Raw genomic sequence first — 16,210 nt, 5'->3', positions numbered from 1 at the left:
TTAGGTGAATTGGCCATGCTAAATTGCCCGTAGTGTTAGATGAAGGGGTAAATGTAGGGGAATGGGTCTGGGTGGGGTTGCTCTTCGGAGGGTTGGTGTGGACTTGTTGGGCCGAAGGGCCTGTTTCCACGCTGTAAGTAATCTAATCTAATCAGTTCCTTATGTAATACCTTTCACAGCCCCAGGGACTCCCAAAGTTCTGTGTCACCAAACTAGCACTGCCTTTAAAACAAAACCGATAAAGTGCCTTTTGAGTGTCATCATTTTTGAAGTGTCAGAAAGATTGCTGTCAGTGGACACAGATTCTGATCTGAGAGGTACTTGAAACGACAATTTGCTGATTCAGAGGCAGTAGTTCTAGCAATTGAGACACAAGGGTTGAACAGAGATCGAACAAACCTAATTTAGCAGAAATGATTTAAGATTGTGAAGAAACAGGATAGGAGTAATCAAACAGGTAGCCAGATTGCTGTGGGATAAGAAACACAGTAACGGAAGAGGAATTCTCAGCAGTCACAGAGAGAAAAATTGTTAAGGAGTTCAATGATCAGATCTTCATCATGGAAGTAAAGTAGTGACATTAACATTAAACTGCTCCTAGATGAAGAAGCTGACGTAATCTTGCCTGGTTCCAGAACAATATGTCCTGGAACAAATCAGGGAACTGGCTATTTTAGACCCAGTAATGAGACAGGATTAATAAATGACCTCAAACAGTGAAGGACCCTCTCAATAGGAGTCATTGTAACAAGATGCAATCTCACATTCAATCTGACAGTGAGAATGTGGGACTGGAGACATTCTTAGTGCAGAAAGAGACCATTCAGCCAGTTTGTCTGTGCTGGCCCTCCAAACGAGTGATTCCTTTCACACCAATCTCCTGTCTTCTCCCCGTAAGCCTGCTTTTTAAAATAGATTTGATTCCCTACAGTGTGGAAACAGGCCCTTCGGCCCAACCAGTCCACACCGACCCTCCAAAGAGTAACCCACCCAGACCCATTTCACTCTGACTAATACACCGAACACTATGGGCAATTTAGCATGGCCAATTCAGTTAACCTGCACACCTTTGGACTGTGGGAGGAAACCCACGCAGACCCGGGGAGAATGTGCAAACTCCACACAGACAGTTGCCTGAGGGTGGAATTGAACCCTGGTCCCTGGCGCTGTGAGGTAGCAGTGCTAACCACTGAGCCACCGTGCCGCCCATCTGAGCCTTGTCTCTTGTGGGAGAATTAGAAAATAATAATCTAGCTCGCTTTTGAATGCTTCGGTGAAGTCTGCCTCGACCAGTTTCCACGCTATGCAAACAATTAACGTTAAATAAAGGCTTTTATAAAGTTATGAAGACAAAGTCAGCACAAGTGGACTGAATAGTTAGGTTGAAAGATAAAGCAGTGGAGGAGTAGTGGCAAACTTATGAGGGAATCTTTCATTCAGTCATACAGGGCATTGGTGAGATAACAGCTGGAAAGATATCCAGAGTATGGGTCTCTTTGTTAGAGGACGTATATAAATTGAAGGCAATTCAGAGAAGGTTTGCCAGACGAATCCTGGAATGGGAGGGTTGTCCTGTAGGAGAGGCTGGACTTTTGGAAGTGATGACTTGATTGAAACATATAAGCTATGAGGCATCTTGACTGGTAGGACATGGAGAGGATGTTTCTACTTATGGGAGAATCTAGAATTCCTACTCTGTGGAAGCAGGTCATTCAGCCCATCGAATCCACACCAAGCCCTCCAAAGAGTATTCCACCCAGACCCCACACCAACCCTGCTACCCGATAACCCTGCATTTCCCATGGCTAACCCATCCAGCCTGCACATCCCTGGACACCAAGTGCAATGACCAATCCACCCTGACCTGCACACCTTTGGACTGTGGGAGGAAACCCACGCAGATACGGGGAGAATGTGCAAACTCCGTGCAGGCAGTTGCCCGAGGGTGGAATTGAACCCGTGTCCCTGCCACTGTGAGGCAGCAGTGCTAACCACTGAGCCACCGTGCCGCCCATTATTAAAATGGTTGACCCCATATCTTATCTGAACACCACTTATCAAATTGTGGGCTGCCACTGGGCTGCCATAGAACAAGCCATTATGGTGTAAAAATCAAAGGGGTCGCCCTTTCAAAACAGATGAGGTAAAACTTTTCTTCTCAGAGGGTCACAAATCTTTGTAACTCTCTTCCTGAAAAGGCAGATTCTCTGAATGCGTTTAAGGCAGCAGCTGACGTACTCTGCGTAAGCAAGAGGGTGCAAGGTTGTTGGAGTAGACGGAAAAGTGGATTTGAGGTTACGATTGGATCGGCCACGACCTTACTAAACAGTGTAGCAGGCCCGAGGGGCCAAATAGCCTGCACCTTCCTCTTGCTTGTGGGTTAATATAACTCCCTACAAAAGACACATTCTGTTGAGACAGAGGCTGTACAAGAAGAAAGCAGCATCAGTGGCTAACAAAGGAAGTTAAGGATGGTATAAAATTGCAAGAAAAGATGGACAATGCTGAAAAGGTTATTGGTAGACCTGGAGGTTATGGACATCTGGGGAAGCAGCAAAGCTAAGGGTGGCACGATGGCTAGCACTGCTGCCTCACAGCACCAGGGACCTGGGTTCGATTCCAGCCCTGGGTGACTGTCTGTGTGGAGTGTGCATATTATCCCTGTGTCTGTGTTGGTTTCCTCCCACAGTCCAAAGATATGCAAGTTAGGGTGAATTGGCCATGCTAAGTTGCCCATAGTGTTCAGGGATGTGTAGGTTAGTCAGAGGTAAATGTAGAGGAATGGGTTTGAGTGGGATACTCCTTGGAGGGTCAGCGTGGACTTGTTGGGCTGAAGGGCCTATTTCCACACTATAGGGATTCAAATTCTAATAAAGAGCTGCTGAGTGGTAGTCCTTCAGAGGGTGAGACCAGGGCATTAATAATGGAAAATGAGGAAATGGGAAAGACTGTGCATAATTATGTTGCATCATTCTTAACAGGACAAGACACAGAAAGGATCCTAAGAATAGTAGAAAAGGAAGAGGCAAAAGAAAGAAGGAACAATCTCACAATCACTGGACATTAAGGACTGGGAAAGCTAATGGGAATAAAGACAAGTCCACTGGTCCTGACAGCCTGCATCCTAGAGTTTATAGAGTCACAGAGTCACACCAGCACAAAAACAGGCCCTTCAGTCCAACTCTTCCACTCCAACCAGATATCCCATTTTGATTTAGTCCCATTTACCAGCACCCGGCCCATATCCCTCTAAACCCTTCCTATTCATATACCCATCCAGATGTCTTTTAAATGTTGTAATTGTACCAGCCTCCACCACTTCCTCTGGCAGCTCATTCCATACACGCACCACCCTCTGTGTGAAAACGTTGCCCCTTAGGTCTCTTATAAATCTTTCTTCTCTCACCTTAAAGCTGTGCCCTCTCGCTTTGGACTTCCCTACCCTGGGGAAAAACACGTCGGCTGTTCATCCTATCCATGCCCCTCATGATTTTATAAACTACTAGAAGGTCCACCCAACAGCCTCTGACACTCCAGGGAAAACAGCCCCAGCCTATTCAGTCTCTCCCTCTACAGTGCAACCTCGGTTACCCAAATACCAATTATTCAAATTTCGGATTATCTGAACAAGATCTCAAAGTCCCAATGCTTGGGTAAACTGTGTTATCTGAACATTGTGTTATCTGAACATTCAATTATCCAAACATTCAATTATCCAAACATTCAATTATCCAAACATTCAATTATCCAAACAAAATACTATTCAAATAAAATCCAAATAAAACAATATTCGGAAATATCAAGATTATCCTGTAGTTCAAACACTTCAACCTCAGCAATATTCTTGTAAATCCTTTCTGGACCCTTTCAAGTTTAACAACATCCTTCTATAGGGGGGAAACCAGAACTGAATACAAAAGTGGCCTAACCAATGTCCTGTACAGCCACAACATGATCCCCCAACCCCTGTACTCCATACACTGATAAATAAAGCAAGTGCACCAAACACGTTCTTCACTAAGTTGGGTTGGCAGATTGTAATGAGTGGAGTTCCACTGGGTTCAGTGCTGGGGCCTCGGATATTTATAATTGATGACTTGGATGAAGCAACTGACTGCATTGTAGCCAAGTTTGCTCACAATGCAAAGATGGGAAGCAAAGCAAGTTGCAAGGAGGACAAAGAGTTTTTAATGGCGATATGGATAGGTTCAGAGAGTGGGTAAAACATTGGAAGGTGGAATACGCCATGGGAAAGTCTAAAGTTGTCTGCTTTGGCAGGAAGAATAGAAAAGCATGATATCTTTTTAATGGAGAGATACTGCAGAATGCCGAGGAATCTGGGAGTCCCCGAACAAGGTGCACAAAAGGTTAGCACGCAGGCAAATCAAGCAATTAGGAAGGTAAATACAATGTCGCTTTTAATTCAAAAGGAATTAGAATATAAAAGTAGGGACGCTTTACCACAACACCACAAGTCATCAGTGAGATAATGGCACAGTGGTTAACTCTGCTGCCTCACAGCGCCAGGGACACGGGTTCAATTCCAGCCGAGGGTGACTGGGCTGTATGGAGTTTGCACGTTCTCCTTGTGTCTGTGTGGGGTTGCTCTGGTTTCCTCCCACTGTTCAAAGATGTGCAGGTCAGGTAGATTGGCCATGCTAAATTGCTCCGTGTCCAGGGATGTGTGGGTTAGCCATGGGAAATGCAGGGATATTGGGAATGGGGTGGGATGATCTTTGGAGGGTCGGTGTAGACTTGATGGGGGATGAGTTGAATGGGGGCGTGTCAGCAGAATGCAGGTGAGTGGCGTTGGTGGGGGCGGAAGTGGTGGCAAACATGGCAGTGAGGGGGGTGGAAGTCACTGAGCGCGTGACATCAGCGATGATGTGAGGGGCTGACGTGATGTCACGTGTGGCCGCTTCCACAGCCACTTCCGCCCCTCACAATTCCTCATGCACCACACGTGACATCACTTCCGCCCCTCACATCATCACTGATGTCACACGCTCAGTGACTTCTGCCCCCCCCCCCCCCCCCCCCACTGCCATGTTTGCCACCTCTTCTGCCCCCACCAACGCCACTCACCTGCATTCTGTGGACTTGATGGGCCAAAGGACCTGCTCCATCACACTGTAAGGATTCTGTGATCAACCTAGTGCAATTTTGGTCCCTTTCCCTAAGGGAGGATCTATTTGCTTTCAAAGCAATTCAGAGAAGATACACAATAATAATTCCTGAGATGAAAGAGGTATCTTTAAAGTTGAGCAGGTTTGGTTTAGACTCAATGGAGTTCCAAAGAACGGAAGGTGGTCTATAAGATTCTGAGGGAGCTTGAGACGACACATGTGAGGGGATGTTTTCTGTCATAGGGGAATCTAGAACTAAAGTTTAAAATGATGAAGTCTCACAATCAACTCAACCAGCTATGTAAGTACTGTAGTTACAAGAGCAGGTCAAGGGCTGCTTTCCATAAGAGTTACTCACATCCTAATTCCCCAAACATGTCCACATCAACAAGGCACAAGTCATGAATGTGATGGAATACTCCCCACTTGCTGGATGGTTGCAAGTTCCAACAATGCTCAAGAAACTCAGCCCTGTTTAGGACACTTGATTGGCAGCACATGCATCAATTTGAACACTTCCTCCACCTCTGAGACACTGTACCATCTACAAGATGACTGCATCAGTGCTCCAAGACTCCTTTAGCAACACCGTACACCTGGACAGGCAGGCGCAGCAGATGGAGATAAATGCAATTTCCCCTCCAACCATTAGAACAGGGGAAGTGATGGCTGAACAGATTAGATTAGATTTCTTACAGTGTGGAAACAGGCCCTTCGGCCCAACAAGTCCACACCGCCCCGCCGAAGCACAACCCACCCATACCCCTACATTTACCCCTTACCTAACACTACGGGCAATTTAGCATGGCCAATTCACCTGACCTGCACATCTTTGGACTGTGGGAGGAAACCGGAGCACCCAGAGGAAACCCACGCAGACACGGGGAGAACGTGCAAACTCCACACAGTCAGTCGCCTGAGTCGGGAATTGAACCTGGGTCTCTGGCGCTGTGAGGCAGCAGTGCTAACCACTGTGCCACCGTGGTCACAAGAAATAGGAGCTAGCAAAGGCCAATTGCGCTTTCCAGCTCGCTTGCCTCTCCCTCATAACCCTTAACACTAGACTGTTAATCCAGAGGCCCAGGTCATGCTCCAATCAAACAAAATCTGGAATTAAGGGTTTAACAATGACCAGGAATTCATTGTTGATTGTTGGAAAAACCCACCTGGTTCACTAATAACCTGCAGGGAAAAAAGCTGCCATCCTTACCCGGTCTGATATACATGTGACTCCAGACCCACAGCAATGTGGTTGACTCTTAACCACCCACTAGGTAATTAGGGATGGGGAGTAAATTCTGGCTGAGCCAGTGACGTTTTCATCCCATGAATGAATAAAATAAAACCATTCACCAGGAGAAAGTGAGGACTGCAGATGCTGGAGATCAGAGTTGAGGTGCTGGAAAAGCACAGCAGGTCAGGCAACATCTGAGGAGCAGGAGAATCGACGTTTCAGGCCGGAACCCTTCATCAGGCAGATCAAAAATTCCTGATGAAGGGCTCCGGCCAAAAACCATTCACTATCCTGGCGTTGAAATATTTTAGTTGAAACTTTATTGCTGGAACAGCACAGCAGGTCAGGCAGCATCCAGGGAACAGGAGATTCGACGTTTCGGGCACAGGCCCTTCCTCAGGAATGAGCAGAGAGTGTTCAGCAGGAGGAGATAAAAGGTAGGGAGGAGGGACTTGGAGGAGGGGCGTTGGAAATGTGATAGGTGGAAAGAGGTCAAGGTGAGGGTGATAGGTCGGAGTAGGATGGAGGCGGAGAGGTCAAGAAGAAGACTGCAGGTCAGGAAGGCGGTGCCGGGCTGGAGGGATCCGGCTGAGACAAGGTGGGGGGAGGGGGGATGAAGAAACTGGTGAAGTCCAAGTTCATCCCCTGTGGTTGGAGGGTTCCCAGTCGGAAGATAAGACGCTCCTCCTCCGACCGTCGGGTTGTTGTGGTTTGGCGGTGGATGAGTCCAATGACCTGCATATCCTCGGTGGAGTGGGAGGGGGAGTTGAAATGCTGTGCTACAGGGTGGTTGGGTTGGTTCGTCCGGGTGGCCCAGAGGTGCTCTCTGAATCGCTCCGCAAGTAGGCGGCCTGTCTCCCCAATTCCAATATAGAGTGTGGCCTCCTCTATATTGGGGAGACAGGCCGCCTACTTGCGGAGCGATTCAGAGAGCACCTCTGGGCCACCCGGACGAACCAACCCAACCACCCTGTAGCACAGCATTTCAACTCCCCCTCCCACTCCACCGAGGATATGCAGGTCATTGGACTCATCCACCGCCAAACCACAACAACCCGACGGTCGGAGGAGGAGCGTCTTATCTTCCGACTGGGAACCCTCCAACCACAGGGGATGAACTTGGACTTCACCAGTTTCTTCATCCCCCCTCCCCCCACCTTGTCTCAGCCGGATCCCTCCAGCCCGGCACCGCCTTCCTGACCTGCAGTCTTCTTCTTGACCTCTCCGCCTCCATCCTACTCCGACCTATCACCCTCACCTTGACCTCTTTCCACCTATCACATTTCCAACGCCCCTCCTCCAAGTCCCTCCTCCCTACCTTTTATCTCCTCCTGCTGAACACTCTCTGCTCATTCCTGAGGAAGGGCCTGTGCCCGAAACGTCGAATCTCCTGTTCCCTGGATGCTGCCTGACCTGCTGTGCTGTTCCAGCAATAAAGTTTCAACTTTGATCTCCAGCATCTGCAGACCTCACTTTCTCCCCGTTGAAATATTTTACCATTCCTAGGTCAAAAATCCTGGAACTCCCTCTCTGACAGCACTATGGATATACCTACACCAAACCGACCACAGCAGCTCACCACCACCTTCTCAATCAGCAATTAGGGATGGGCAATAAGTGCTGGCCCAGCCAGCAATGCCTACATCCCATGAGGAAATAATAAGATAACAAAGAGGGATTACTTCTCTCAGAAGGTCATTAGTTTTTAGAACTTTCACTTGGAGCTCGATGTTGGGTCATGGAGTATATTCAAGGCTGAGTTCGACAGTTTTTGAGTCAAGGGTTATGAGGGAGAGGCAAGCGAGCTGGAAAGCGCAATTGAGGCCACAATTGGCTCAACCATGATCTCAATAAATGGCGGAAAATAACTTGACAAGCCTTTGCCAGCTCCTATTTCTTGTGACCAGATAATTTTCCTTCACATTATGGTGTGGCATGGTGGCTCAGTGGTTAGCACTGCTGCCTCACAGCGCCATCGACCCAGGTTCGATTCCAGCCTTGGGTAACTGTCTGTGTGGAGTTTGCACATTCTCCCCACGTCTGCGTGGGTTTCCTCCCACAGTCCAAAGATATGCAGATTAGGTGAATCGGCCATGCTAAGTTACCCATAGTGTTCAGGGATGTGTAGGTTGGGTGCATCAGTCAGGGGAAATATAGACTAATAGGGTAGTGGAATGGATCTGGGTGGGATATTGTTCAGAGGGTCAGTGTGGACTTGTTAGGCTGGAAGGGTCTGTTTCCACAATGTAGGGATTCTATGCATTAAAATAACTTCTGCAACATTTACTGGGGCGTTTTAACAATGAATCTAATTCTCAGTTATATTAACTGAATCCAGTTGGTGTTGGACTGTTGTGATGATGAATTTAACTGTTGCTATGTAACAACCTCATGCTTGATTGGATCTTCGTCATTTTTCACACAATATTAGCCTGACAACTTCGAGCATTTGGGGTGTCTTTTTTACTCATTCATAGAATGCGGGCATCACTGACTAGATCAGCATTTATTACCCACTGGGCACTTAAGAGTCAACCATGTTGGCTGAGAGTCTGGAGTCATATATAGGCCGGACCAGGTGAGGATGGCAATTTTCGTCCCTAAAGAACATTAGTGGGTTTTTTTTCCCAACAACTGTTAATGGATTCATGGTTATCATTAGCTGGGTCTATGGATTGACAAGTCCAGCGATATCACCAGTAGGCCATTGTGTCCCCAGCATGTGCTTAGCGCTATCATGAGCAGGAGGAAGGGAGATGCTGATGTTGCAGTTTTGTCACTGGAGTAATAGACCAGAGTCCCATTGTGGGGATTAAAGTTCAATTGCCGTCAATGGTAGCAACCAATGGTAGCAATTACAAATCTATAAATGTATAAAACTCGTCTTAGTAACGCTGATTGTGAAACTATTTTCAATTGTTGCTTAAAATCCACCATGGTCAAGGAAAGGTGAGGGTAATATCACTGGCCGAGTAATATAAAGGTTGGAGTCCAAAAACTGCAGATGCTGCAGTCCGATCTCGACAAACAGGAGGCTGGATGAACACAGCAAACCAGGCAGCATCGGGAAGTGGAGAAGGGTTATACCCGAATTGTTGAGGTCTCCACCTCCTGATGCTGCCCAGCTTACTGTGCTCTTCCAGCTTCCTGTTTATCTACAAGTAACATAAAGGCACAGGTTAGTTCTCTAATGGGTTCAAATCAATGTCAGAGGCTAGGAATACTACAGTGAGTAACTCACTTCCTGACTCCCCAAAGCCTGTCCACCATCTACAAGGCATAGATCGGGAGTGTAATGGAATACTTACCACTGGCCTGGATTAATACAGCTCCAACAACACTCAAGAAGCTTGATACCATCCAGGACAAAGTAGCCTGCTTGATTGGCACCAGATCCACTGATGCTCAGTAGCAGTGATATGTACTAACTACAAGATGTACTGCAGAAATTTGCCAAAGATCATCAGACACCATTTTCCAAACCCATGACCTCTTCCATCTAGAAGGACAAGGGCAGCAGATACATGGGAACACCATCATCTTCAAGTTCCCCTCCAAGCCACTCACCATCCAGACTTGGAAATATATCACCGTTCCTTCACTGCTGCTGAGTCAAAATCCTGGAATTCCCTCCCTCATGGTATTGTGGGTCAGCATGTGGACAGTAGCGATTCAAGATGGCAGCTCACCACCACCTTCTCAAGAGACAACGAGGAACGGGCAATAAATGCTGACCAGCCAGCGATGCCCAGACCTCAGAAGTGAATTTTTAAAGTCCAACCATCAGAGTTAGTGGAATTTAAATTCAATCAATAAATCTGGAATATAAATCTGTGAAGTGATCGTTGATTGTTCTAAGAATCCATCTAGTTCCATAATATACTTCAGGCACGGACGTCTGACATTTTTGTCTGTAACTGCCTGCTGAAGTGCCCTCTGAAATAGCCTAGCAAGCCATTCAGTTTAGGGGCAATTAGGGATACCCTTGTCAGCAACTCTCAGATCCCATGAAAGAGTAAAGGGTATTCTGATTGGTATTCAACTGGACTTTGACGCCTTAATTTTATTTAAAGTGAGCAATTCAAAATGAGCTAAATATGGTATCCCTTATTGAGCAATATGAATTTCAACATTTATATAACAACTTATCAAGATTAGTCATTACATCACAGCTGCTCTTCCCAAAATGAATATTGCAACATTTTAAAAAAAGTTTTTATTCACTTGTGAGATCTGGGTGTTGCGGGCTGGGCCCAGCATTTATTGCCCGTCCCTAGTTGCCCCTTGAGAAGGTGGTGGTGAGCTGCCTCCTTGAACTGCTGCAGTCCACCTGCTGTGGGTTGACCCACAATGCCCTTAGGGAGGGAATTCCAGGATTTTCACCCAGCGACGGTGAAAGAACAGCAATATATTTCCAAGTCAGGATGGTGAGTGGCTCGGACGGGAACTTGCAGGTGGTGGTGTTCCCATGTATCTGCTGCCCTTGCCGAAATGGGTGGAAGTGGTCGCAGATTTGGAAGGTGCTGTCTAAGGATCTTTGGTGAATTTCTGCAGTGCATCTTGTAGATGGTACACACCGCTGCTACTGAGCGTCGGTTTTGGAGGGAGTGGATGTTTGTGGATGTGGTGCCAATCAAGCAGGCAGCTTTGTCCTGGATGGTGTCAAGCTGCTTGAGTGTTGTTGGAGCTGCACCCATCCAGGCAAGTGGGGAGTATTCCATCACCCTCCTGACTTGTGCCTTGTAGATGGTGGACAGGTTTTAGGGATGAAAATGTGAAGAAGGGCTTATGCCTGAAACGTCGATTCTCCTGTTCCCTGGATACTGCCTGACCTGCTGCGCTTTTCCAGCAACACATTTTCAGCTCTGATCTCCAGCATCTGCAGACCTCACTTTCTCCCGACAGCTTTTAGGGAGTCAGGAGGTGAGTTACTTGCTGCCTGATTCCTAGCATCTGACTTGCTCTTGTAGCCTCTGTGTTTATGAGATTCGGGGTGATGAGCTCCTAACCAACTCTGACTGAGAGCTAACAGCTGCAAGGTCCCTTTAAATTCTTGTGTTTTGTTTGGAATGATGGGCACAGCCTAATTGACTGATCTTAGAAGCTTGACCAAAAGAGTCAGTGAAAAGGAAGGATTTTAAAAATAGTTTAAGGTGAAATCCTTTGATAACATCCACTCTCCTCCCCTCACCGTGAGCCCTGGCCTCGCTACTGCCTACATGGCCCTCCCCAGTAGCCAACACCCCCACCCGCTCCCCACACCATATGAACTGCACAGCACTCCACGAAAAATCTTTGCAGTTGAGGAAGGTGTCATTTCAGGGGGAAAAAAAAACTTGTGAAGCACTGCATTATAGTAGCCACCCGATGAACCCTTGCCTTCCTTGTACTAGCAGACTGCACTAATCATGTTCTGCCCTTTAAGAAAATAATTTTTCATCCAAAATTATTTTTTCACTTAGTTAAACATTCATTCTCTAACCTCACTCTAAAGTAATATTATGCCATTGGTAGAATTCTTGCCTCACAAAGTACTGGGTTCATGTCCCACCTCAGGTCTTAGAGCACCCAAATCAAAGCCAGAGCCCAGTGCAGTTCTGACAGAGTGCTGCAGTGTCGGAGGTGCCACCGTTTCGAATGCGACATTAAACTGAGGCTCCACCTGCCTGTTTGAGTTTAGATTTCGATTTTATTGTCACGTGTACCCAAGTACAGGAGTACAGCATGTAACGTCGCCACACAGGGCACCATCTTAGGTGTAAATGATTCCACGACACGATTTTGAAGGATAGCAGGGAGTTCTCCCCCAGTCCCAAAGTCCCGACCAATATTTCCTCCCCAACCCACAATCATGAACACGGACTGCCTGGCTGCTGTTTGTGAATGTTTGTGCTGTGTTACAACAAGTGATAGCACCGTTAAAGTACTCCACTGTCTGTAAAGCAGTCTCAGAAACCCGCTAGTAACGAAAGGTGCTAGATAAATACAAGCCTTCTTTTTCCGTACAGTTTGCCATTTTGTTTGCTTGCACACCAGCATTTAATATAGACTTGTCCGGCTAAAGTAAATCTCACTGCCTTAATAACAATTTCTATGTAAGTATTACTCATAGTGTAATGAAACATCCAAAGGCACATCAAAGGTGGGCTATTCAATAAAATCTGACACTGAACCACAGAAGGGGATATTATGGACAGATGGAAGTGGTGGAGGTTGGTACAATTACAACATTTAAAACATCTGGATGGGCATATGAATAGGAAAGGTTTAAGAGGGATATGGGCTAACTGCTGACAAATTCGACCATATAATTTAGGATAGGTCAGCATGGACGAGTTGGACCAAAGGGTCTGTTTCTGTGCTGTATATCTCTCTGACTATGACTGGAAGCTCAGTCAGAGATCGCAGCTGGTGCCTCATTACAGTGCTGTTGTACGGTCTCGTCTCTGCCTGCCTTAGTAATTCCCAGTCCTTCAGTAGACACTCTATTACTCTGCCCTGGCTTTTTTTACACTTCTTCTCCATTGGTGAAGGCTGGTACAGTTACAACGTTTCAAAGACATTTGGGCAGGTACTTGTATGGGAAAGGTTTTGAGGGATATGGGCCAAATGTAGGCGTGTGGGACTAGTCCAGCCATGCCTTCACATCTCTGCCTGCTCCCCTGGAATTCCCTGCTGAGTTCTTGCTGCTTCTTTTCCCCCAACCTCCTTTAGGAGGCTGCTTCAAATACAAAGATCTATCTGAGCTTATTACAACCAAGGGTTTGGTTAGCTCGGATGGCAGGGTTGCAATGCAGTGTAATACCAAGAGCTTGGGTTCAAATCCCACACCAGCTGAGGTTACCATGAAGGACTTTTCCTTCTCAATCTCTCCCCTCTTCTGAGATTAAACCATTTCCTCTGAGTAGGGGAGCCCAAATCCAAAGGGCATAGGTTTAAGGTGAAAGGAGAAAAATTTAAAAGGGGACCTAAGGGGTAACTTTTTCAAACAGAGTGTGGTACGTGTATGGAATGAGCTGCCAGAGGAAGTGGTGGAGATGGGTACCATTACAACACTTAAAAGACATTTGGACAGGTACATGGATAGGAAAGGTCAAGAGGGATATGGGTCAAACGCAGGCAAATGGGACCAATTAGGAAACCTGGTCGGCATGGACAGATTGGGCCGAAGGGCCTGTTTCTGTGCTGTACAACTCTATGGCGCTCTCTCTGTAATGAGAGAGTAAAACTACAGGAACTTTACATATCGCTAACAGCAACTCCCCCCCACCCCGTCCTGTAACATCTTGCACTGCCTCAGCTTCTGTGGCACGTGTGTGTGTGTGTTAGTGGAAAGACGGTTGGTTTCTCAATATTAAAGGTGCCATTCAAATGCAAGGTGTTGTTAGAATAAGGAGGGTGATGGGAAGGGTTCTGCTCTTTTGTGGAAGAGGCATGGATTGGGCAAGATCTTTCAAATATAATTTGTCCTTGTCACTGGCTAAGGCACATGTATCACCTGCTCTGAGATGCAGGGGATGCAGTAAGGCTTGCACTCTTGATGTGGGCCAGTGGGGGCATGGCAGGTTGATGTAGAACGGGAGGTGCCCTGGGTTGGGCTGTTACAACAATGCAGCAGCCTGCTGTTGTTGTTTTTACCTGCAGCAGGAGACTGAATGAGAAGGGGACAGAGCAGTGCACTGGAACCTAGTGTTCTGATCGCTGCTTTTGCCCGGAGTTGAGAAGTGAGTGTCATGGTAACATAGATAAACACAACGTGCATGAGTGCTCAAAGGGTACTTACACGGCCCAGCAGCCTCCAGCTGCACTGACTGCCAGCACGATGGGGAGGAAGGCCCATCCCCACATCCTTCACAGCCTGGAACAGATCGAACTAGTGGTTACTCAGAAACACAATCCCACCCACTTCCAGACCCTTCCTCAAGCAATTGTTCTTTTTATGGTGTAATTTGATGCCACACGAGGTATTTCAGTTTCTTTACAGACAGTTCATAAGAGAAGGCAGAGTCAAGAACTGTTCTTTGGTTTAGTCTTTAAAGTAACACTATTTATGATACATTAATACCAAGTACAGCTCAACATGGTAATCGTAGGTATACCAGGCTTTTATCTAATAGTTACACTAGGTAAGGCTCATCTATCTTCCTTGTGTGTTCACGTCTCTCTGTTCCTGAGACTGGCTGTTGGAATCTGGTCGAGAGTGTGGTGCTGGAAAAGCACAGCCGGCCAGGCAGCATCCGAGGAGCGGGAGAATCGACATTTCGGGCATAAGCCCTTCATCAGGAATGAGGCCTGTGGGTTAGGGCTGAGAGAAATGGGAGGGGGTGGGGCTGGGGGGAGGTAGCTGAGAAAGCGATAGGTGGATGAAGGTAAGTGAGAAGGTGATAGGTCAGAGGGGGCAGTGATGGACGGGTCCAGAGGGCGGTGCCGAGTTGGAGGCTTGGGACTGGGATAGGGTGGGGGGAGGGGAAATGAGGAAGCTGTTGAAATCCACATTTATCCCGTGTGGTTGCAGGGTCCCAAGGCAGAGTATGATGCGTTCCTCCTGCAGGTGTCAGGTGGTAACGGTTTGGCGGTGGAGGAGGCCAAGGCCTGCATGTGTTTGATGGAGTGGGCAAGAATTACAAAACCTGCACCCACGCCACTCCCCTCGCCTCTGTCCAAGGCCCCAAGAGATCCTTTCACATCCGTCAGAAATTCACCTGCACCTCTACCAATGTCATCTATTGTATCCGTTGTACCCAGTGTGGTGTTCTACATCGGGGAGACAGGACACCTTCTTGCGGATCATTTCAGAGAACATCTCTGGGACACCTGCACCCACTAACCCCACCGCCCCGTGGCTGAATACTTCAACTCCTCCTCCCATTGTCCCCTCTCCAACCTATCCCCTTCTGCCTCACATTCATCCACCTATCACTTTCCCAGCTACCCCCTCTCCCATTTCTCTCTCAGCCCTGGCCCACAAGCCTCATTCCTGATGAAGGGCTTATGCCCGATATGTCGATTCGCCTGCTCCTCGGATGTTGCCTGACCTGCTGTGCTTTTCCAGCGCCACACTCTCGACTCTGTTGGAATCTGGTGGTGTTTTTCCAGGCTGTGGTATTTACACTCAGCAATGCGCTGTTCTGTGACGTTATCGCGAGGCGGCTGCAGGGTCCTAATGACCCCACACAACAGTCATCTGTGGGAAATCTTCCCAATGGGTGAGACCTTCACTGAGAAAGTCAGTGTTGAATCGCCAGCGAGCTTTTGGATAGGATTACAAAGATTCATCCAACTGAAATTCAACAAAGGTCCTCAGACAGCACCTTCCAAACCCACAACCATTTCCATCTAGAAGGACAAGGGTAGTAGATACATGGGAACACCACTATCTTCAAGGTCCACTTCAAGTCACTAACCATCCTGACTTGGAAATATATCACTGTTCCTTCAGTCACTGGGACAAAATCCTGGAATTCCCTCCCTAAGGGCATTGTGGGTCAACCCACATCAGGTGGACTGCAGCAGTTCAAGAAGGCAGCTCAACACCACCTTCTCAAGGGGCAACTAGCGACCGGCAATAAATACTGGCCCAACCAGTGACACCCACATTCCACAAAATGAATAAAAAATAAGAACTGATCACTGGAATGGCGGAATTGTCTTATCAGGGGAGATTGAGGAGGCTGGGCTTTTATTCTCCCGAGTTTTGAAGAATGAGAGGCAATCTCTTTGAATCAGACAATTCTTACAAGGAAGATGTACAGTGGACATTTCCCGCGGCTGGAAAACCTAGAGATGAGGATACAGTCTGAGAATGAGAGAGAGGCAATTGAGGATTGGGATGAGGAGGAATTCCTTCTCT

The 16,210-nt window shown here is 47.3% G+C and overlaps 1 protein-coding gene across 5 annotated transcripts in view; it reads right to left on the bottom strand.

The window, feature by feature from the left end:
- tmem150b (transmembrane protein 150B) overlaps positions 1-16,210 on the bottom strand; it is a 75,548-nt gene that overhangs the window by 10,170 nt on the left and 49,168 nt on the right. For all 5 annotated transcript variants that reach the window (XM_087978093.1, XM_087978096.1, XM_087978094.1 and 2 more), the window contains one exon: positions 14,144-14,218. In XM_087978093.1, the coding sequence (XP_087834219.1) occupies positions 14,144-14,208 (65 nt within the window). In that variant the 5' untranslated portion in view covers positions 14,209-14,218. The remainder of the gene's footprint in view (positions 1-14,143; positions 14,219-16,210) is intronic.

The sequence above is a fragment of the Chiloscyllium plagiosum genome, unplaced genomic scaffold (genome assembly GCF_037043375.1).
Source record: "Chiloscyllium plagiosum isolate Xiang-an unplaced genomic scaffold, Cpla_swu_hap1 HiC_scaffold_33, whole genome shotgun sequence".
NCBI lineage: Eukaryota > Metazoa > Chordata > Chondrichthyes > Orectolobiformes > Hemiscylliidae > Chiloscyllium > Chiloscyllium plagiosum.
The sequence above is the reverse complement of the archived record's forward strand: the minus strand, read 5'-3'. Positions and strand labels throughout refer to the sequence as shown.